The 25,254-nt window shown below is 32.3% G+C and overlaps 2 protein-coding genes across 2 annotated transcripts; both read right to left on the reverse strand.

The window, feature by feature from the left end:
* Positions 1 to 321: 321 nt before the first annotated feature.
* LOC124844166 (protein MAINTENANCE OF MERISTEMS-like) lies at positions 322 to 806 on the reverse strand. Its single transcript, XM_047321048.1, has 2 exons — positions 505 to 806; positions 322 to 403 (listed from the first exon to the last, which is right to left on the reverse strand). Exons 1-2 carry the CDS (start codon positions 804 to 806, stop codon positions 322 to 324), a joined length of 384 nt encoding a protein of 127 aa, XP_047177004.1.
* A 17,583-nt stretch (positions 807 to 18,389) lies between these two features.
* LOC124844175 (thioredoxin-like 1-2, chloroplastic) lies at positions 18,390 to 20,019 on the reverse strand. Its single transcript, XM_047321059.2, has 4 exons — positions 19,499 to 20,019; positions 19,237 to 19,419; positions 18,949 to 19,113; positions 18,390 to 18,844 (listed from the first exon to the last, which is right to left on the reverse strand). The coding sequence occupies exons 1-4, from the start codon at positions 19,706 to 19,708 to the stop codon at positions 18,605 to 18,607; spliced, it is 798 nt and encodes a 265-aa protein (XP_047177015.1). The 5' UTR covers positions 19,709 to 20,019; the 3' UTR covers positions 18,390 to 18,604.
* Positions 20,020 to 25,254: the final 5,235 nt, after the last annotated feature.

The following is a 25,254-nucleotide window of genomic DNA, read 5'->3' on the forward strand; positions in this document are numbered from 1 at the left end:
TAGGTAAAAGGGATTGCATATGATCTAACTTAATTAAATGGGTAAAAGGGATTACATATGATCTAGAATTTGTTGTGGTGACTATAAGATCCGATAAAGCTACCGGTCAACCTAGGAGGAAGACCTTTGTGTTGCTAGGATGTGAAAGAGGCGGAAAATATAGAAAATACAAATCCGACCAACCTAGTGCATATGGCACTCGAAAATGTGAGTGTCCTTTCCAGGGGTAAACCATCTGGTAATGGCGATGGGTGGGTATTACAAGTGATATGTGGAACCCTGCCTCCAAGAGGATGGAACTCTGCCTCGGTGACTCCCACTTTACAGCACGCGGTCTGTCTTCCATGTACGAAGACACCATACGCCTTCTTCCCAATGTAGGGAAGTAATCATATATCCAACTCTACAAAACAAAAATTATACATTATTTCATGATCAACATCGAAAAAATCCAATCAAATCAAATTGTAAACTAAATTTCTACCTGTAAAAGAGTCAAATAACCTGGTCGAAGCCAAGCTGGCATCTCCTAGCTGGTCATACATGTATGCTAGTGCAGCAACGCCCCAGGCATATCGGTCACATGTGTGTACGTCTCTAAAGAGCAAAAGATAAAACACGCGAATGGATGTGACAGTCTTATAAGCAAATATACTGCATCCAACTAGATGCAACAAGTATGCCCGAGTAGCGTACTCCCACTGCTGCTGCTCACAGTGCTCAGCGTAGATGTCTCGAAGCCAGCTCAATCTGGCTTTCACACCTTGAGTTGCATGTAACTTAGCACCAACTCTCCCGCCATCCATGCCTAAAATCTCCTCAATGGCGCATCTACTGTCTTCAAAATCTACTTCCTATAGATGTCATAACTGCCCTAAAACTGGGAGGTACAGCAACGATGACACATCATCTAAAGTCAAAGTCATCTCACCCATGGGGAGATGAAAACTACTAGTCTCGAAATGAAATCTCTCTACAAATGCCAACAGTAGACCCCTATCGACATAGTCATATGGCATGCCCACCAAAGACATCAGACCAGAACCATTAACGATGTCTCTAATGCCCTCGTGGCAGGATCCTAATCTGTTTAACTTCTTCCCATGGGAGATCAACTTGATCTTCTCCCGTTCCTAAACAATAATATTTAGTATAAAATTATTTTAACTAAACAATATTCATTAAAATTAAAGTTTTGCACTTACCCGACCATGCCATATCGCATAAGCAACATGGTGAATGTAATGTGTCAATATTGAAGCGTTTAATGGACCTCCAGGAAATCCACCTTCAGCAACATCCTCATGATCCTCCTCTTGCTCAATATCATGCTCCTCATATGCATGATCCTCAACTACATCCTCGTGAAACCTCACATCTCCATGGTCCTCAACATGAATATCAGAGTCAACTGCTCCACGTCTTCTACGAGCAGAAGTTGTAGGTCTCCGCCTCTCACCCTGTGACGAACTCTCTCCGCGATGTGAAGAGGAACCTCCTCGAGTATCAGCCATGTCTATTCTAAATTTCTTTATTAACAATAATATTATAATAATTAAAAAAAAATTCACTAGTAAAAAATAATAAATTATTCAAAACAATTTATTTCAAATAAAATCAATTTAACTAATTCATTATAAAATTAAATAATATATTATTACAAACAAAATAACTTAAATCTCTAACAAAATTATAAATATTTCAAATAATTACAAATAATTAAAACATTTTTAACTAACTGTAAAAATCTAATATTTCACAAAAAATAAATAACAACAAATCTTCTAACTATAAAAAAATTAATTCAAATCTTGATATAAATAAAAAATTAATTCAATTAAAACAATTTTCTTAAAATAAAAATCAAATAACTATAAATTAAAAAATTAAAAAAAAATAAAAAAAAATTGAAAATTATTATAACAAAATATTTAAAATAATTATAACACAAAATATAAAATAATTAGAACAAAAAATTTAAAAAATTAAAACGGAAAATTAAAATAATTAAAATAATTTTATTAAAAGGAATAAAATTATTTCTTTATATTAATAAATAATTATTTCAAATATAACAATTTAATTAAAAGAAAATTCATATAACTATAAATTTAAAAATTAAAACAAAAAATTTAAAATAATTATAACATAACATTTAAAAAAATTAAAACACAAAAATTAATAATTATTATAACAGAACATCTAAAATAATAACATTTCAAATAACTCAACCAAACGAAAGAAAATAAAAACTAAATATTAAATTAAAATATAATATAAACAAAATAAAAAAAATCAACATAAAATCGGGAATGGAGAATCGACATAGGCTGAGTCGGATCTCCATAACCGATTCAGCATTCATCGGATCTGAACATCCGATGAAGGCTTTATCGGTTATGGAGATCCGATTCAGCCCTTGTCGACCCTCCATACCTGATTCAACTATATCTGCACAAGAAATCTACTAGCATAAAAAAACAACACAAACCAACCTCCGTTGGGTGCTCAAAGGGATTGTGAGTGGGTATTTCTCTACACTGGCCGGCGCTGGATGAGCTCCTCTATCTCTCTGGCCTTCGCGTGACGACCAACAGGACGACCAACGGACGACCTCTATGCGAGAATGGACGAGCTCGACAATGGACAACCTGTGTGTGTGCGACAATGGAAGAGGAAACTGTTGTGTGCTGGGTGCTACTGGAAAGCTTCCGATTTGAAGGAAAAACAGTGTGTTGGGTGCTACTGGAAAGAGGAAACGTAGAGGAGAGGGTACTGGTGCTGTATGGCAGTATGGAGAAATGAAATGCGAATGTTGAGAATGAGATGCGAGAGAAAAAGCATGGGAATAATATCTCTGCTGAGCCAGAATCTTTGACCACTTTTAATTTTTTTCTTTTAAAATATTAAACTCTCTTAACTATGGATAATGTAGGTATTTTAAAAAATTTGGAGGTGCAGGAAACACTAAAAAAAGTGAGTCTATTTTGTATGTGTGGACTTTGTAGGAAAAGCTTAACAATTTATGGGCTTTGAAGTTGCAGCCTTGAGGCGGGGCCTTACACCAATTCTTTTTACACACCAATAATCTTCTTCTGCATTTTTTTTAGTTTGAAGCTTTTTTTTTTTTAATTTTTTTATTGTACTATCAGAACTTATAAACGTGTACCCAATTGTAATTAAAGCTAATATTATATTTTTAAATTAAGAATTCGAAATAGCTATAGATTCAGAAATATGGGTTACATATGAATTCGAAATTAACTTTGGACTTTTGTAATTCAAAAGGAATTTTTGAATTGGACAATCTGAAAGAAACTTTCAAATTACATAATTCAAAATAAAAATAATTTTCAAAAGTAGGTGAAAACAACAACATTAGGGGTGGTGGTAGTAGGGGTGGCCAGAGACAGTTTATCTTTTACACACTCTATGGAGGTGTGAGAAGAGATATTGAAAGTTCAAAACGAAATGGCCAATATATGACCTAATAACTCTACGTTTTCCTACATGTATATCCACATTCTTCGTGAACATTTATAAATTTTCAAAATAATCATTTTATTCTCTAGACAAAGTGATTTTCAGAATATATATTTTGTAGAGTTTCGGAAAAGGCTTTTGGGAATAAATTTTTCTTGAGAAAAATTGCTAGAAAAGAAAGTTTCTGGATTAGATTTTTGAAACACATGATACATTCTGAAAAAGTTTTTTCAGAATAAGATTTCTGAAAATTTTCCCGAAGACATGCAGTGACTTCTGGGAAGAATTTTTTGGATGAAATATGTTTCTGAAAGAGGTTTTCATAACACATAAAATACGTTCTGAAAAATGGAAACGACAGTGGCGTGATGAAGGAATTATGGGGTGCACGAAGGAATAGCCATAAATCTAATCAAATTTTTAATCTAATTTAATCTTATGAAAATTATAAGTTATATAATATCCCATATTAGTAAACTTATTAATACTAATTTAAAGTATTTCAAATTTATATTAAACACACCACTACATAGTACATGACATATGTATTATAATATTATTCATAAGTTACAATATTAATTTTAACAAACATGAATGTATTGTAAATTTAGAGAAAGTATGTAAAACATAAAGATGCTGTACATATGTAGCTCACTTATCTTATCTTCTCTTAATGTATAACATACATTGTATGTGGATACATCACAACACACGAAAGAAAAGATAAGTTAACGATAACTTCAACGTGCATATTTTATAATTTTTATAATAATAAATCCTTATTAACTCACAACTAAACAAGTAATTATACATAATATAATTATTTCTATACTTAATATTAATTTTATGCATTGACTTGCACACATAAAATCTTACACCTACCGCAAAACCTCTTAGTTGATTGCAAGAGAAGCTCTGATTATATATATATATATATATATATATATATATATATATATATATATATATATATATATATATATATATATATATATATATATATATATTATTAAAAATGTGAAACCCAATGAGATCACCTTATATGTGATTATAAGGAATAAGTGGAAGTGGCTTCTTCCTACAGTTTATGCTTTTTTTCCTACACTCCAAAATTTTTTGAAATGACTAAATTAGCCTTTGACCATTATTAGAGTAGAAACCCTATTTCACCTTCTTTTACTTTGTTATGCCACAAAATATCCTATATCTCAAGGCAGTTTTCTTCAGTTCTCCTAGCTCCTTCCATTTTTCTTCGTTCAAAATCATTTCTTCTCTCCACATTCTCTCTTCATTTCATGCGAATCATTTTATCATAGTAACATGAGGCAACACCTTCATTTGGTACAATGAAAGCCTCATATCTTCTCTTTTAAGTTAGGTAACCACATTTTTCTTCGTATTTAGAAATTTGGCGATCAGTGTTCATTGAATATCAAAACTCGACTCTTGTTGTGAAATGGTTGGTTTCACCATATTTGGAAATCCAGTGGTGATTGATTGCATGGATCAAATTTTGAAAACTGGTACACCCAATCACTACCGCATTTCCAAATCCAGTGCACCAACATTTTACACATAAACCGGATTTCAAATGAATTTTTAAATTCGATGAACACTCTCACTTTTGCTAACACCAATGCATTTCAAAATCTAGTGCACACATTTGACACAACCCGAATTTCAAAATCTGGTGGACACTAAAACAACTAGGTTTTGAAATCTAATGAACTGAACCAGTTTTCCCCAAATTGACTTTCCATATTTGGTGGACGCATTTCACACAAACCAAATTTTGAAATCCAGTGAATGTTCACTCAATTGGTTTTCGAAATTCGGTGAGCTGATCTAATTTTCCCTACCACCACCGACTTTCCAAATATGGTGAACACTAACCACTGGATTTCAAAATTCATTTTTCGCACTTAACCAAGTTCTAAATTCGTTTTAGTCCTAAAAATTTCATACTACAACATAGAAAGATATGGTCTACACCTTAAAAAATATCGAAACCCAAACAAACTCAAATTACCTTAAAAGAGAAGGAGATTAAGGCTTTTGTGACAATGCAGGTGCTTGCTATAGTGGAATGAAGAAAAGATGGAGATAAGAAATGATGATGGAACAAAGGTGGAAGGAAGCTATTAGAAGCTTTTGTATGGAGAAATGAAGGAGTTGTTAGAAGGTGTAGTGGTACGAGGTATAAGTTTGGGGTGCTTTTAGAAGCTCTTTAAGTCCACCAATGTTGAAGCACTTATTTGTGCTCAAAATTGGCTGAGGACCACTATAACTCAATTTGATAATATCAATGTCAATGAAGAGTTTAAGTTTTTTGGTAAGGTTTTCACACGTACGAGTCTTCTATATTTTACCTTTAAAATTTGTTTGTAATTATGTTTCTGTGTATATTAATAATATTTTGTTTCAATTAACTTCATAATTTATTAGTAACACAATGAGAGGAGTTGAAGTATTAGGCGGAGTTACGTATGGAAGTGGAGTTGTTTCATGATCTCACAACAACCAATGTTATGACTCTTAACTTCTCTAAGATGTTTGTCTTCCTTTATTTATTATTATTAAATTTACTTATTATTTTTTTAAGTTTCAATTGTTTTTATTTTATGTAGTTATGGTCTATTTTTAAGGCATTTGTTCCAAACAAATGCATCTACTGGATTTGAATGTTATTTTGAAAGATATATCTCCATTACATTTTTTTGGAAGCTATCACTACTTTTGTTTCCTTTATTAAGGGCATTGTCCTCACCTTTGGTAAATGAGGTTGTTTATTCTAAAGTAGCATTGGTAGTGAAAACAACTTTAAAGGTGAGATATTATATATAAAACAAAAACATTTAATTTGGTGACATGTTTTACACATCTTCCTCTACCTGTAGGAGCAATATCTTGCATCTTACTTTAGGAAGTTACTTTTTCTTGCATCAAAGGTAGAGATTGACATCATTCTCAACCTAAAACCTTAAGACAACAAGTTAATGGGTTTTGACCTTTATATTGTGCTTCACATTGGTACAATTTCCCTTAACCAGGAAAACTTTCGATACAGGAACCATATTGTACTCGTTTGGGATGGTAACCAAGCTAACCATAAGCTCTAGTACCACTTGTTAGGTTTAATAAAGGGAGAGAGTTCACTGGAAGACACAACACCAATGAGACTTGAGCTCAACCATATAAGTGTTGGGTTATTGGGCTCCCTTGCTATAAGAAAAATAGGCCCAAATAAATTAGATCATTATGTCTCACTTTCTTTTAGTGGAGAGGGGTCAAATTAGTAAGTGCAAAAGAGTCTTTTGAAGAGAAAGAAAATTCAAGTAAGACAGAAAGGAAGAAAGAAAGTTTTTTCCGCATAACACAAAGTCTGCACTGATATTTTCATCGTTGCGAAGTCGTTCATCGTTGGATCAGGCTAATATTTGGACAGTGGGTTCTAGACATATGGTTCTTCATTCTGACCGTTCGGATTGTCAATTGAAGGTCTAGTTTTGGAGAAAATAGCTTCACATCAACAGTTCTGCTTTAGAAAATTTTCATGTTTTTTGTTCTCATTTGTAAGAATGTATTCTTAGTTAATTTGGCTTATTAGAAACACGATTTAGTTTTTTTTATAGGAGACTCTTTTGTACCCTATTATTAATCATAGTGGATTTTTCTTTGATCTGGAGGACTCATAGTTTTTACCCTTGCATTGAGGGGTTTTCCACGTTAAAAATTGTTAGTGTCTCTTTGTGCTTTGGATTATATTTTTGCTTTATTTATTTATGGTGCTCTTCGCAAGTTCTTGCGAGAAGAGAGATTGAATTTCCGCTACTCTTTGTTGGGTTGTTATTGTTGGTTCATTTTCCCATCAAAGCGGTATCAAAGCTCTTTGGTTAAGGGTTTGTTTGGCTTTTGTGAATGATTGAGGCATATATTAAAATGATTTCTTTATGGAGAAAATCATCACCTATGGAAGGACAACATGAAGGACTTGTAAGATGAATGATGGAGGCACATACTATAATGATTTCTTTGAAGAGAATATTATCACCTATGGAAGGGCAAAATGAAGGACTTGCTATTTGTGAAAAATTTTCATATTCCTATTTTTACTTCCAATAAGTCGTGATTTTGAACATCAACAGGTATGTGGGTTTATTAGGCAATTTCTTGGTGATAATGTTTATTATTTTGTTGCTAATGAGACATATGCGAGAAGCTTGTGGGATAAGCTTGAGTCCTTGTATGCTTCTAAGTTAGGGACTAATAAATTATATTTGTTGAAAAATTTTGTGGAGTTGAAGTACAAGGAAGAAACTCCTATTTTAAATCACTTGAGTGAATTTCAAGGACGTTATGATCAATTAACATAAGTGGGTATACAATTTGAAAATGATCTATTGGGACTTTCCTATTAAAATTTTTATCGGATTTGTAGGAGACATTTTGGGTTTTCATGATAAGTGTTACCCTTAATGGTGATATTTCTTTGCAAATGGAAAAGAATGGTGCACTTAATGAGGAGATGAAAAGGAAGACACATGGTACTTCATCTTATTCAGAAGTGATTGTTACAGAGAATAGGGAAAAAAGCCAGAAGAAAAGGGAAAAAAGCCAGAAGAAAGAACAAATAGTGGTAGAGATAAAAGCAGGAGAAAGTTCAGGTCTCGGTTCAAGAATATAGAGTATCATTATTATCATAAAACAGGACATATAAAGAAGAACTGTTTTTTGTGGAAAAAAAATAGCAAAGAAAAAAGGGTTAGCAAAGAGAAAAAGATCATGATGATGGTGATCATGTTACTACTACTACATGTGGTTGATAAGGACATATTTTACCATGAATTAAGAGAAAATGTCAATCCTTCCTTAACTTTTTACGTTGTAAATCCTAGTTTTCTTTTTAGTTTGTTAAGTGGTTGCACCTTAAGCTCTAATGAGATATTTTGATCACTAATCCTTGCTTTTATGTGCTTAAAGTAGTTGGAAGAAGTCTATGCATCAAATGAAGGCACTGGAAACCAAGGAAAGCAAGAAAAACAACAAACAAAATGAAGAACCAGAATTCTGCTGAAGCTATCTCGAGCCCCCTAGTCTATGGGGGATTGAGCGCCAGTGCATCGGGACTGTCGTGCGCCTGAGCCTCCCTCCTTGTGGGGGCTGGAGCGCCAACTTTGCTGACATGGCAGATTTGCCCTATTTAACTCAGAGGCGCAAAGAGCTTGGGATCTTTTGACACTCAGACACATTTTCTCTCATTTGGAGCTCTTGGAGGCGAGTTAGGAGTTGTAGGAACAATCCATCTTCTTCCTTGGGTCTTCTTTGTTCTTTCATTTCCATCATTGTTGTAAGCTCAAGCTCTCCATTCATGGAGCGCTAGTTTCACTGTTGCTGGGGGATTGATGCAGCCACCAAACTCTTATGTATTGCTATTGATTTGAATGTATTTGACACGTCTTTCATGATTACTAGTATTTTGTTCCTTCTCTTAAAGCTTGTTGTGACATTGTTATCCATGGCATGATTTTAGATTTTGCTTGATGTTGGGAAATATTGTATGAACCTATAACTGGAACAAATTACCCAAAGGGAATTGTATCTAGGGATAGAACTTGAACTTTTGGTTGCCTTAGGTCTCAAGTCTTAAAGTGGATTAACTTGTTAGGTTTTCCAAGGAATTGGAGCTTAATAAGGAAGTCTAGGCTCTCTCTACCAAGGGATTGGGTTTGAGTAAATTAGTAGATTGACATTGGCATATTAATGAAGAGGAAATGATTTTTACCATACATAAGAGTGAAGTAGGTGAAATCATAACCCCAACAATATCAATTCATATCACTTCTAATCTTATGTGTTTCCAAGTGTTTGAGTCATCAAAGATCACTTTTACTATTTATGTTTCATATTTACTTTAATTGCATAAAAACCCAAATTATGGAATCATTCTTTAGTCAACGTTAGTTAGAAATTACACGATTGTTTGGTGACACGAGTCTCTTGGGAAACGATACCCGATCTTACCGGTTTATTACTTGAAACGATTTGGTGCACTTGCCAAAGTCTTAACAATGGTAACCTTGTTTATCTTTGTGATTATGACACTATTAATCTCGTATCCGATGAGAGCATTGATAGTGGTGTTACACTACATGTTACATCTAAGAAGGAGTTCTACACATCTTATACATCTGGTGATTTTGTAGTATTGAAAATGAGTAATGACGAGGTGTCTAAGGTTATTGGTGTTGGTGATGTAACCAACATGGGGATGTAGTTGTTGCTTAGAGGAGTTAAACATGCTCTAGATGTTTGCTTTAACTTGATTTCTGTGTAAGTACTTGATGATGGGGGATATGATAACCAGTTTGGTTCTAGAAAGTGGAAGCTCACCAAAGGTAACTTGATTGTGGTCAAAGAGGAGAAAAACTCTAAGCTTTACTAGATAAAATCTTTGGTTGCTAAAGACAGTGTGAATGTCGTGTATATAGAGTCATCTTTATGGCATTGAAGGCTTGGTCATATTTTTGAAAACAAACTTAACTGCTTAGTTAAAAAGGATGACCTCTTAGCATTAAAGAGTGAAGGGTTAGAGAAATGTTCTCATTGCATGTCTGATAAACAAACTATAATATCCTTCAAGAAGCATCCTCTCTCTAAGAAGTTATAGTTACTTGAATTAGTGCATTTTGATGGTTATGCCCTATTGAAGGTAAAGTCTTTTAGTGACGCAGTATAATTTTAATCGATTATGTCACTAACATAGTCGATTAGACTAAAGTGTTTGTTTTAATCAATTAAGTTAGTGTCACAATCGATTAGGCTAAAGTGTATCTTTTAATCGATTAAGTTAGTGTAATAATCGATCAAAATAGAAATTATTGCATAATCAATTAGTATAACTTTGAACGCTTTCCCCACAACTTTAATTAATCTCTAGGACCCTATAGACACTAATAAACCTCAAAAAACATACATCTAACTCAAATTGACCACTTCAAACCAACTTACTACCTTAAACCATACCAAACTCAATTCTATCTCTTGTAAGACTTAAATTCTACAACTAATGGCTTGAATAAGTCCTTATGGACTTAAAAATAGGCTTCCAATCATCATAAATAGTCCAGAATATCTAATTCAAAATTTCACATATCAAAACCACTAAATCTAGTCAAAAACCAAGTCAACTTCACCCACAAATCATCAAATACTCTTGTATAAATTTTATACCATTCTCCTAACCCAAAACAGTTGTAAATCACACCAAAGACAGACCTACACATGCAATTTACCATATTCGTTTTCATTATCTCTTTACCTATTGGAACCTCCAAAACATCACACCAAAGACAGACCTACATATGCAATTTACCATATTCGTTTCCGTTATCTCTTTACCTATTGGAACCTCCAAAACATCTTTGAAATACCATTTTGACTTCACCGTAATAATTACCATTCATTCCTACATCACATACCAATTAACTTTCATCGTAAACAAGTCATTAAGAACCACATAAATGGTTCTCCACAAACTTTAACTTTAGACCAAAAATTTAGAAAATCACCCCTTAAACCTCTAAATTTACACCAAAGACCTACTTCTTTCCTATACTTAGTACCATCCAACAATCTTCAATAGTTTCAAACAACATATAATACAACCAAAGTACCTTTATAACTCATATAATACTTCCATCAAAGTTGAAACTGGCCAACTTTTGACATCAATTATCATGTTGTTTGCTTTCACTTATTATATCAACTTTTTGTGATATTATTTTTACTTTCACTTTTTAGCAGAGATTTATTGGGTCTCCTAATTTCTGCGGTTTTCTGCACCAAAGTAAATAACCACAATGCATGTGCAGAAGCGGAAAAAAGAAACATAGACTGATGTACAATCTATATTATTTTAATATTTTCAAAATAAATTTAGAAAGTTAGATACCAATAGTATATCTAAAACATGTAAAAAATCATGTGATGATAATAATTGATCATGTTAAATTATAAACGGACAAAAAAAAAAATTGGTGTGGACCCCACAAAGCCTAGGTTTCATGATTTTATTGTGACAAAGGTAAGTTGTACACTGCATATATTTGTAGTATATATTGGATTGAATGTGCCAGAAAAATAAGATAGGACTGACTCAGAAGTGACTCAGCTTTTCTTGGCTTTTACTTTACATGAAACCATGTACTGTGACAAGATCTAGGTCTGTTTTTCTTCATCGCTTTTTTCTACTATTTTTATATTAAACATTTTAAATTTTTATACTAAAAATATTGATATTTATTAATCAAAATAAAAATATGCAAGTTATATGATCTCTTTTTCTCCTTCTTTTGAATCAATGAAAAAATTATCTTCACTGGACACACACACACAGATATATATATATATATATATATATATATATATATATATATATATATATATATATATATATATATATATATATATATATATATATATATATATATATATATATATATATATATAACCTTCAAGAAGACAACAAAGTCAGATATTTACTGTATATCAGATACACAGTGTAATGCACGTGGCCTGCACCATTTGCATAGTTGGACTATGTAACTAAGGTGGATAAACCCTTTTAAAATTTCACTCCTACAGAGAACTAAAATGAAATTTATGTTTTATATTCATAAAAGTCAAAATTTGAAACTTAACTTTACCAAATTAAACTCCTTAAAGTGTTGATAGCAAACTTTTCTCTACCAATTTAAACATAATCTAATAAATTAAATAACCCACAATAGAATAAATTACATATAGTTAACAAAAAATCATATTAAATAAATAATGCATTCTTCTATATGTTATGCAAAGAATTCGAGAGGGTTACACTTTAATTTATTCAATTGTAAATTTGATTTTTATTATGTCTTATATTTTATCTTTTGCTTTTTATCTAACAGACATAATACTAATTTTTCTTTGTTTGTATTGAATGGAAATATATTATTATAATATTTATACCCACTGCTAGTGTATATTTTATAAAGTGTTCATGTCATTCCCCCTTAATCAAGTGTCAGTGACACTGGATGGCACTTTTAGAGGTACAAATGGGACCCAAACGTTGCTTTTTTATCAAAATTGATATTCCAAGTTTTTAATATCTCAAAGGAAGAAGTTAAACGTGTCTACTTATTTTGGACTGAGCTAGGTGAGTATTATTACGGTTATTTTCTTCCAATAAAACTTATGTGCATATTATTATTTTTATGCTGAAAACTTGTAATTATGTATTATTATTTGAATAATAATATACAAATTATTTCTTTTAAAAAAGTTATTTAATAAAATAGATTTTTTTTTATTAATACTCATCAGATATATGCATTACTTGAACTGTAAATATATTTTTCTTTTATTTTTTAAATAAAAATTTATATATATATATATACACATATATATATATTATTTTTATTTGGATATAAAATTGATATTTTATATTTATTCTCATTGGATAATAGACATATTTATATTCATATTATATATGTTGTAAACATTAATTAAATATTTTTTATATAATAAATACAAATTATAACTATATAAATATTAAATATAATTAAAATAAATACATATAATTGAAATTTATGCTCTTATAATATGTATTGCTTTTTACAAATATTAAAAAATAAATCTATTTAGATAAACTTGAAAAAATCTTAAATAAGTTAAATAGTTGAACCACAAAATAAAAAATTATATAATAAAAGAATTTGAAGTTTACATGTTTTGAAAAGTTATACCAATCCAAGGAAATATGAAATCTCGACAAAAGAAATTGTAATTGATGTTATATTAAGAGAGAAATACCCTATAGATTGAGATAAATTTGATGGGTATTAATTGAATTAAAAAACTGAGGCACCGAAAAATTAAATAAGAAAATTTATTTTGAGTACTCTTTGTAATATCATATAATAGGTGTTGAGGTGAGTATATGTTGAATTAGTGTAATTGGTTCATTTTTATGTAGCTAATCCAATATTATACAATACACTTAGTATTATAACTTATGATTAATTATAATGATTAAAAAATAAATAAGTATTTGGGTTAATAGGTCTAGACCCATTTAGGTAAAAAAGCTCATAAATCATAAATATAAATAATATATTTTACGAGGTATATTATTACGTCTTCATTAATTATGCATTTATTGCTTGTTGACGTGACTGACTAATTTAAGCGTTAGAGTGTCTTTTGCAGAAACACACTATCCAATACAAGAAGGATGAGTACTCTAAAGTTTAAAGGTTAAAAACATTTGAAGAGTTCGGGAAAGTCTTTGCAGGATACTTACTCGGCTATGTAAGAACAATTGACACCTATTGTGAATGTAGACATGAATTAATATTGCAAGTTAGATTTTATACCGCCGTCGAGAAAATCTCAAAACCCGTCGAATGCTAACATGAACAAATATTGTAAGTACCATTAATAATGGCCCAACCATAGATGAATGCGTTATGCTTATGGATATGGTTAAAGAACTAATATAGGTCGACCACCTTTAGTGTTTCATAAGGCACACCGTGTTTCTGAGATGTTTAAAGTTTTATTTCAGCTAGGAACTTGTAGATAATTGATTGCTTATAACCTTGAGTGTACTCTTTCTATACTAGGTCTTTTTTCCCTGAGGAAGGGTTTTGGCCAAGAAGGTTTTAACAAGACATTTCATCAATAAAAAAAAGGGTTTCTACCTTCAATAATAAACTTCTCTTTGAATATTTTGCAAGAAACTAAGGAGTTCTTTACCGCCTACCTAAGTGGTCTTGGTTGAACCTCTTATGCAATTTTCTATCCTAGTTGGACCTTTCCAGAAATTTTCTATCGCCTACCCGAGCGGTCCTGGTTGAACCTTCTATGTAGTTTCCTGCCGCCTATCTAGGCGGTCTTGGTTGAACCTTTCATGCAATTCCATGCTGCCTACCTAGACAGTCCTGGTTAAACCTCAACAATAAACAATGTTCAAACTTCTCTTTCAACAAGACAATTATACGGTAACATGGAATATACTACTCATTCATATATAAATCTGTTATTCAAAGTTTACATAAAAATTAAAAGTTATGCAAACATAAAATAGACAAGAAGATGGCAAGAAGTTTTGTTCCTTCATTTCAATTCAAATTACAAGTCTTCGGTCTCACTACTCAGCCTTTTACAAAAAAAAAAAAGAAGAAAAAATCTATATACACCAAAAAGAATTCCTCTTCATACTTTTCTCAACCATGACAAGCATTATCAATGACATTCATCCTCCTAAGCGAGATTGTATCCTCGGAAACTCCTCCTAAACCCTAAATTCTAAACCATCGAAATTTTGAAAATTTGATTCTATCTAAAGGATTTACCCATTCATACCCTCTCCACACCCATGGTACAAGATGATGAAGCATTCAATGACATTGAAATCTGACTACTATCTGAATCTTCTCTAAAACCCATATTTGACTCTCTGTAAGACATACCTTTTTAATTAATCAACTTTTGAGTAATAGGATTTTGAAATGATAAACTTTTCTCACAAAGATAATGACAGAAAAACAATCTCTCAAAACTTAGTGCTCAAATGAGGCTCCTATATATAACAAAATTTGTGACCTTTCATCTTCCCACCCCTTCCCCTCAACCATTTCATCTCTTTAGATCTAAAGGCTAACATCTCAACTTTGTCCCTTCCTTGCATTGCATCATTTCATGTGCAACACATTAGTCTCATACCTTTATGCCCCCTCACCACATCATACTTAACACCTAATCATTACAACCTCTTTGTCATTATGCTTCTCGAGTCTAGGGGACTATTAATGTATGATTTTCTTTGCAAGACAACTATCGAGTATTGATATCCTAGTCGAAAAGTAAAAAATGAAGAATTAATGTTTGATTTGTTGAAGCTCTTCACAAGCCTTAAACATGTCATATGTATAGCCTAAAGGTGGTGTATTGTATATGATCGAGTATCGATCATATCATTATAGGTCTTGTCTTTTGACGAGTACATGTCAGACTACTAAATCGACATGTATTCAATCCATCTCTATTTGACTAGTGCAACATGACACTTAACTACCATAACCTATGATTAACTACAATGATTCAGAAATCAACAAGTATTTGAACCAATAGGCCTAGGCCCATCCATGTATAAAAATGAATAAATTGTAGGCTTAATACCCTTTATGGTCCCTATTTTCGTTAGGTGTGTTCGATTTGGTCCTAGTTTTTTTTTTCTGTTCAATGTTGTCCTAAAGAGTGTAATTTTTGTTCAATTTAGTCTTTTTTGCAAACGGCGTTTAAATCGTTAACGGCAGACAGTCCAGGTGTGCACAAGACTAATGAGATGACATTTAACTACTGCCACATCAAAAGTAGAGTCTTCGTGGTAGCTCCTTTACCACCCCAAAATTAGGGTTCTACATTTGGGGAAAACCTTTCTGCACCTGCGCCGTAAGAAGAAAGAAAATGTTGCTCGCGGTTTTGCTTCAATGGAGGATGATTTCACAAATTATGCGGCTCATGGTAGCGTGAAGAAGACGAACCTAGTTGTGTAAGAAAACACTCATGGTGGCCGTTGGAGGCAAGCAGCGGCGCGATTCTAGGTTTCTTTGATTTGGGATTTTTCTGGATTTCGTTGTGGTTCTCTGCAGATTGGAGAAGATGATGGCCTTGGAGCTTTGCGCGACGACGGCAAGGATTGTCGCGCTGACGATGAAGCTCTCGATTTGGATGATTCATGGCTGATGCGCGAGAATGAAGATTCAAATGGAGTTCGAGATTAGGACGACTTGTGGCATTATTGACGGTGAAGACTTAGCGGTTTGGGTGGTGCGATTCAACTTTCTCTGTTTCTGAGTACTTGTGTTTGATTTGCAAGTACGAGATGCTGGCAGTGGCGGCTTGAGAAAATCCTGTGATGGTGGAAGCGCGAAGGTGATCTGGGTAACGCGACAGCCTCAGGAGAGTTTCGTGATTTGGGAGAGATCGCGACTTTGATGGTAGTGGCCATGGAGGTTGCGTGTGATGGCTGTCATGGTTCTCTGCAGGCGCGGCTTCACGGCGACATGGTGACTTTGGACAATCTCTATGACTGCAGTGGCGTTAGGGTTCGGTGGCAGTGCTAGGGTTAGGTGACTAGAGAGAAAGTAGGTTTTCGGTTTCTGTTTGGATTGAAGGTTGAAGAAGATAGTGACGTGGTAGAAGTTAAATGTCATCTCATTTGGTGCTTGCATAGTTGGAGCAATGATGGTTAACGATTTAAATGTTGTTTACGAAAATAAGAACCATCAAGAGTATTAAACCTAAATTGTAAGTATAAATAATACCGGTATATGCTTTCATTAATCACATAAAATAATTAGTTTCAGAAATCAACATTATAGAAGTAAAATAGTTTTTTAAATTATTTAATAAGCTAAAAGTAATTTAATAATTTAAATGTAATAAATTCTATCTTTATACATGATAGAAATAAAATTTCTAACTATATATCTTCCAAACAGATTATATCATAGTGGGAAGTACATATTTATTTAACACACCTAGAAGGTTAGATATTATTATAAAATAGAAGCAAAACATGACAGGAGTATTACCATTATTTAATATAATTAATTAAAAAATATCTTACTATAAACAAAATTAAAAAATATTTACATTTGTCGCTCTTTTCAATGATTCCATATATAGTTATTAACGTGCTTTTGATGCAATTTTAAAAAATTAAGAAAGAAATTGATACAATTTTAAAAAATTAAGAAAGAAAAAGTATATCTAAGCTCAAGTTTTCGCACCCTGATTATTTGCATTTAACAAACAGCATGCGCACACAGATTTACTCAACAGATTTTTTATAGATATATCAACATGGTCTATAAGTAAGATATTTAAGAGTATCTTAAGACTTGATCTTGAATTAATTTGATTCAATTAGAAAATAAATTAAATTTTATTAAGTAAATTTATAATTTATATCTAAACTTTAAATTTCATATCAAAGAGACTATAACTATGGAATCATCTTCATCAACCATCATATTTTTTAATACCAACAAAGTCTGAGTTAATCATTCTCTTGGATCAATACTGCTGCACCTAATGTACTTACAACATTGGTGCAAAAAAATACATTTGTTTTTATTTTATTACTCTTGATCTTCCTAATATTTAATTACTTCCTAAGAAGTTGTATAAACTTTTTTTTTCTTTATATTTAAAAACAATTATTTTAATATTTACAGATATCTTTTAAGTTCTTTAGTGTGGATATATAACTTTTATTTTTTAGATTGTACTGTTTAAATTTACAGATAGTAAAATATTTAATATATAAAAATTAAAATAAATAATTTTATAGCATACAATCTAAAATACTGAATAAATTAATTTTTAAAATTGGTGTTGGTGACATAAATTGAAAAGGTAGGAATATTTTTGTTACAATTTTAAATATTTTTTAAATTAAAAAATTTGTTTCATTACACAAAAATAAAAAATAACATAATATAAAAATAACTCTTACAGAATTTATTTATTTATTTGTTCTGCACATTTTCTGTCAACTATCAATTTTCTTCAAGTGCTTTTTTACTTTCATTCAGTTTTGAACTATATCTGTGGAGGGCTTAATCTTGACGGTAAAGGAGTAACTGATTTGAAAACTTTATATGAGGAAGAAGCATCTATTGATTATGACTTTCAATAAACGCGAAATTCATAACTGATGCAGCATTTTAATTTCCAAAAGTTTATCTTCTTTTCATAAAACTGAACATATAATGAACTTATTTTTTAACAAAGAATTATATTAAACAACCATGAAGATTCTATAAATAACGATGATTTTGAGATAAAAAAAATTATGAAATCATCCCAGTACACTTAAAATTAAATTGGTAGGGCTTAAGCCCTCTCCCAACACTAAATAATATAATTTACAGAATAAATAAAAATTAGTAAATATTCTAGAAAAAAACAAATAAATGGTAAGCTGTTTTACTTAACTAAAATCTTCATCCTAAAACAAGACAAAATAAATAAATAAATGCTCTGTTTGGTAGTTTCAAAATCAATTTCAGAACATACTGTCTTTCATAACTCCCCTGCTGTTACTAGCCATGTTCCAAACTCCAGAAAAATCATTAACCAAATTCTTCATTTTCTCATGTTTGGGATATACCAAGAGCGAAGAGTCATTTGATATTTCACCCATTGAGGCCAAAATTTTCAGTTCAGATTCTTCCAAACCTTTAGATGGACCAAAATAACACCTTTCATTGCTATATTTTGCCATGGCATCCTTGAATTTCTTGATCTGTTACATAACAATAACATAGACATAGAATAACGTCATAATTTAAGAAAAGACAAGAAAAAAAACATAGCACATGATGAGAACAGTATAAGTAAAATTCTTACAGTTGCATTGGTACAGCTAAAGCTACAAACTCGACCCTCCGCACCCCTATAGAATCTGAAGAAAGGTAACACGTGAATGCGCAAACCGTGACACATGTTTTTCAGTTCATCGTAATTTACTCTCAGAAATATTGCATTTGGGTGCAATCCAGCTATTTGACAGATCTGGTCACATGAAACCATGTCAAATGTTGTGACCAGAAAAAAGAAAAAGAAAAAGAAAAGTTGCATAAGAATTTTAGTTGGTATATAGAATTCTTTCACCACAACAAAGACACATACATATACCTTTGAATCAAGGGCTTTGCAACCTCCACAACCAGGAGAATAGAAGTCAACCACAACCAATGAATCACCAGCTTTGAGCAAAGAATGAACCAGTTCTTGTGCTGAATGGATCTCAGTCATATTAGGCTTCAGGTTCTTTTCCCACCACTTCAAACTCTTGCTAACACTGATTGTTGCTTGCGCCTGAAATAAAAATAAAGTAATAAAGTACCATTGGGAAGAAAAAAGGCTTAGATACCCAGAAAACAAAGGTGCAACATACATGAACAGAAACACTGCTACTGCTAGAGGCTTTTGAACTCCAATACCCTAAACCTTTTTCATCTAGGACAACAGATTCTCCCATGAAGGCATTGTTCAAAACAGAACAACCCTTTGATTTTGCTTTGTTCAAAGCTCCTTTTGTTTTGGAGCCAAGCATGCTCTCATTCAATTCAGGAACAATAAAAACACTCTTTAAAGAGCGTGCCATGATTAGTATGAACTCAGAAAGAAAGGATCTTGTTCCTCAACTTACAGATCATGAGATGAAATTAGTGTCTTCGACTGTACTAGTTTCAGCCTAAGAACCAAAACCAAAGTAGACAAACCCAACAATGAAATTGTGGAGCACAATTTCCACCTTTGCAAACTTTGATAAAACTCTAAGAATGTCAAGCCTCAAAATCAAAAACCACAAAAGGCGTCTCCTGGTAATCAATGGATAAAAGCTAAAAAGGGCGAGCTTCAAAGGGACAAAAAGTGTTACTTTCTTGTGAATGTTTTTTATGAGCTCATGAGAGAGATTACATGTAGTGTTTTCCTTTTTATAATAAGATTGAAATGAAAGCATAGTTGGTGGGGTCTTTCTAGATGGCATTGTGAGTAGAAGGTGAAGAAGTGAATGATACTTCCCTAATAGATCATAGTAACTTTATCCCTTTGATTTCATGATCTTTCTTTTTACTGGATGGTGAACATTATCCACATCACCGTTATCCTTTGCATTTATTAAGGATAATTATCACCGAATACAAGCCCGCCTGATCGCTGCCTGTTGAGTTGTCTCAATCTTGTCGCATGCGAGACTCTCTTTGATAAATAAAAAATTACAACTATCAAGTTACTGTGTCATTTGATGTTGATTGAGATCAGAAATTAGGTTAAATTTGATAACTTTGCTTCAAAACACACATTACTTATTAAAATTATTTCACTCACTCAAAAATATAAAATATAAGTGACTTTGTGTAAGAATTAAACTCCCATTTATTCATCTTTTCACTGTAGTACAATAAATCCAAGTTATTTATTGAATCCATTATCATGGAAAAGAAAATAATCAAAATTGATGGGATGATAGTTATTTTCAACTTATTACTTTTAAACCTACATTATATGTAGAGTATTTTGAAATAACATTTTATTAGTTTGTAAACTCATTATTATTATTATTATAAATTAATAGTTAATTAAAAAATATTTAATAACCGTGAGTATATATTAATTGTATTCTTATGCATTTTTTATATCATAATTTTATATACCAATCATATTAATTACATTTTCATAACTTTTATTTGAAACAATAAAATCTTTAAAAATAATAAAAGTATATTATTATGAATAAGGACATTCTAAAGATATTTCTTTTTGTCACTACACAGACATTGATTATACTTTTATCTTAACGGTTAGTTCACTACTTAAAATATTTTATAAATATTATTTTTATTTATTCTATTATATTTCCTATGGATCATTGGTTAATTTACAACCACTGAGACATTACGGGATAAAATACTAAATACAAGTTTTAATGTATGTAGAATTTTATAATATTAATATTGTAACATCCCAAAAATACAGTTTAAAACTATATAATAGAATAATCACATTCAATAATAATTCAGATCAGTCTTACACTAGAGTAGAGCGAACGCTTATGGCCGAACGGCCTTACATAAAAGAGTTACAAAATTAACTAAATAGTTTAAGAAAGTTTAACCGAACGGTCTATAAAAACTTATACCGAACGGTCAAAATAAAAACAAAAGGGGAGGTGATCGAACGACCACCTTACTATACTAAACTACTGACCGAACGTCCTACTCTTCAATCTTCACTTTTACCTCTACCAAATTTTCTTCTTCCAGCACCTCTTCCAGCAGCTCGTCTCCTTCTGCTCACATCCACACGGATGATCATTGCAATGACAAAGACAGACGTACCAAACCAGACATGACAGGAAAACACAGGGTAAGCTTATATAACTTAATTCAAGTATAAACATACATTTCTCACATTCAAACTCATAAGATATATTTCATCATACGTTTCAAGCAAGGCCTAATACTAGACTGACTGTCCGGACTGTATGAAATCTGTGTAGCTACGACGTTCGTGCACCCGGGTGATGTAGGAATACTGGAATACCCTCATCAGCTGCCACCCGAGGTTAGTCCTATCTATCCAAAGTAACCCTAAGGACTAGGACCTCCTGCCGTTCCCACACATGACCTACTCCCCTCTACGTGAGGACGAGTACTCACGGAACATCAGGATGAACCGTCGACTTAGCATAACCACATTCATACTTTACAAATTCCAATATTCATTCATGAGTCGTTCCTCCCCAGAACGCTCGTTCATAATCCACAACATTTCATCCATCTCATATTTTCTTCATCTTTCATTATCAATCTTCTCAAATTCATCTTTCATTATTAATCATTTAAATTTCCATCTTTGTTCAAGGATTTTTAAGGACATCAAATACTGTACGTTCAACCCTCACTCAAAACGAGGACAACACTTGGAACGAGACAGAGAAGTCTCCCGTTCCAGAATAGAATAAGACCGAGAGGGTTACTGTCAGGTTGAGGAAGAAACCGAGTACATCTATATGTCACAAGAACGAACGTTACTTACACTATGAGTCAGTTAAATGAACTAACTCTCGTGAGCTCAAACCAAACACCTCAAAGAACATGCCAAGTACTAAGGCTCTATGTCGGAACCAATGAATGTAGACACGTTAAGATGCTTTAAGAACCATACTTAGAAGAATTTACATAAAGAAACCTAATGCCAGTCAATGACCGAAATTTCTTAATACAAGATTTTCATATCCAAGATTCATTTATATTCAACTCATTTCTTAATACAAAATTTCATAACTTTATAAATTCATATCATAATCAATTTTCATACTTCGTACAATCCATATCATACTAATTAATCATATTCCATGTAAACAAGCATATCAGCATTCATACTTTATCTACATTCAACCACTCAGCAACATGCATTCATTATCAACGAACGTGCAAACGAACATACAATTAAATTAGATAAGCTTCCCTTATCTCTGAGCGTGAACGAACGTCCTAGACAAAATATGGTTCGCCTGACTACAATTCCTTCTACTCTCAACGCTCAACAACTCTTCAAACTAAACAAAACACAGAAAACCATCAATGGCTCAGACAAGACGACATCATGCAACCAGAACTTGGTTTGCATGTACTAGAGAATGAACGACTAAGAACAGAAGAACTTACCGGTTCAGAACTCGAAACTGTTCGGTTCAAAATGAAGCTCTGGACGCCAGAAGTGCTTCTACGGTGCCTGAACGGATAAGAGAAAGGGTGAGTTTCGGTAGAGAGAAGGGAGAGCTTTTTAGAGAGAAGAAGGAGAAAATGAAGATCAGAGTTTTGGAGAAGAAGGTGCATGCAGAGAGAGTGTGACGTAAACTTTCAAAACTCAGTTTTGCTTAAAATGAACGTCCGCTCCTCTACTGACACCTGCATTCCACTATCTGATTTCTGACTCCCCTCAACTTGACACCTAGCGTCCGTTCAGAGGGGTTTGGGTGCGTTTTTAATGGTTCTGACAAATATATAAATTAAAGTGTGTGATTTCTTTATAACTTTTATAGTTAAAGTATACATATAATAAATAATTAATCTACTTATTTAAAAATAAGGATATTATATTACTTTTTTACATTTTTCAGGATGTGAATACATTTTTTTCATATATATAACTTTCCAATTTTCGGGCTGCACATCAGTATCTTCTTGTTTATTTCACATTATCTTTACTAAAGTTATTATTTTATTTCAAAGTTTGAATAATGATACGATGTCCAATTCTAATAGGAAACACATTATAGGCAATTTTTTTTAGTTGTAATGTATAAGTCTATAACATGAAAAAGTTATTAAGTTGAAATACATTATGAAAATTTGAAAGTATAGGATGTAAAATAACTCGGAAGTGATAAAACTAAATTTCTTAATCATTAATGCAATGAAAAGTTTTAATATTGGTTTTATTATTATTATATTTAAGTTTTGTATCTATTTTTAAACCACTATCATTCAAAAATAAAAACGGTATAATATTAAAAAAAGGAAATATTTAAGAAGCAAATCATATCATCTTCAAACTCTCTACAAAAAGTGTCGTGACAAGTCTTCAAAAATTGTGTAAATTTTAAACGGTTATTTTTATATTATATTATTTATAATTACCTATCAATATTTATAATTTTTTAATTTAACATGTAACATCCCAAAATACAGTCTAAAACTATATAATAGAATAATCACATTAAATCATAATACAGATCAGTCTTACACTAACAGAGCGTACGGATTGGCCGAACGGCCTTACAAAGAGTTACAAACTTAAACTGTACAAGATAAGCAATTTTGACCGAACGGTTTACAAAACCAACATCGGACGGTCATACAAAACGAAAGGAGAAGGTGATCGAACTACCTCCTTACAAACTAACTAAACTACTGACCGAACGTCCTATTGTTCGATCTTCACTTCTACTTCTACCAAATTTTCTTCTTCCAGCGCTTCTTCCAGCAGCTCGTCTCCTTCTACTCACATCCACACGGATGATCATTGCAATGACAAGAACGGACATACATAACAAGACAGGACAGGAAAAACACAGGGTAAACTTATGTAATTTAAATCAAGTACAAACATGCATTTCTCACATTCAAACACATAAGATACATTTCAACGTACATTTCAAGCAAGGCCTACTACTAGACTGACTATCCAGACTGTATGAAATCTGTGTAGCTACGAAGTTCGTGCACCCGGGTGATGTAGTAACTGGGATGCCCTCAACAGCTGCCACCCGAGGTTAGTCCTATCTGTCCAAAGTACCCCTAAGGACTAGGACCTCCTGCTGTTCCCACACATGAACTACCCTCCTCTACGTGAGGACGAGTACTCACGAAACATCAGGATGAACCGCTAGCTTAGCATTACCACATTCATACTTTACAAATTCCAATATTCATTCATGAGTCGTTCCTCCCCGGAACGCTCATTCAAAATCCACAACATTTTATCCATCTCATATTCTCTTCATCTTTCATTATCCATCATTTTAATTTCATCTTTGTTCACCAATTTTAAGGCATCAAATACCGAACGTTCAGTCCTCACTCAGAACGAGGATGAACACTTGAAACGAGACAGAGAAGTCTCTCATTCCATAATAGAATAAGACCGAGAAGGTTACTGTCAGATTGAGAAAGAAACCGAGTACAATTATATAATATATATGGACGAACGTTACTTACAACATGAATAAGTTAAATGAACTGACTCTCGTGAGCTCCAACCAACACTCAAGGAACATATTAAGTACTAAGGCTCTAGGCCGGAACCAATGAATGTAGACACGTCAAGACGTTTAAAGAACCATACCTTAGAAGAATTTACATACAGAAACCTAATGCCAGTCAATGACCAAACACGGTAAAGGAAAATTCTACTGAAATTGGACGAACATTATTTCATCAAGATAGATCAAACCATAAACGAGTACAAGCGCTTGGTATAAGACCGAGCACTACTCATTTCGAGAACTTGATGTGAGACCGAGTACTACTAAACTTATTATAGAAAGATTGATAAATACAATAAGATACTATTGGAATTGTGTCTAAAAATAACTAAAATATACAAATACATATATTTACAATAATTAAGTTTATCACT

This window comes from Vigna umbellata, chromosome 2 (assembly GCF_029865625.1).
Source record: "Vigna umbellata cultivar VRB3 chromosome 2, Vumbellata_1.0, whole genome shotgun sequence".
In the NCBI taxonomy this organism is placed as follows: domain Eukaryota; kingdom Viridiplantae; phylum Streptophyta; class Magnoliopsida; order Fabales; family Fabaceae; genus Vigna; species Vigna umbellata.

Excerpts from the sequence above, each read along its gene's own strand:
- LOC124844166 (XM_047321048.1), bottom strand. The coding sequence starts at position 806 with ATGGATGGCGGGAGAGTTGGTGCTAAGTTACATGCAACTCAAGGTGTG. Across the intron at positions 404-504 it reads GCCAGCTTGGCTTCGACCAG|AGTTGGATATATGATTACTT; the intron begins GTTATTTGACTC and ends TTTGTTTTGTAG.
- LOC124844175 (XM_047321059.2), bottom strand. The coding sequence starts at position 19,708 with ATGGCACGCTCTTTAAAGAGTGTTTTTATTGTTCCTGAATTGAATGAG. Across the intron at positions 19,114-19,236 it reads GCAAAGCCCTTGATTCAAAG|ATCTGTCAAATAGCTGGATT; the intron begins GTATATGTATGT and ends TCATGTGACCAG. Across the intron at positions 18,845-18,948 it reads TTAGCTGTACCAATGCAACT|ATCAAGAAATTCAAGGATGC; the intron begins GTAAGAATTTTA and ends GTTATGTAACAG.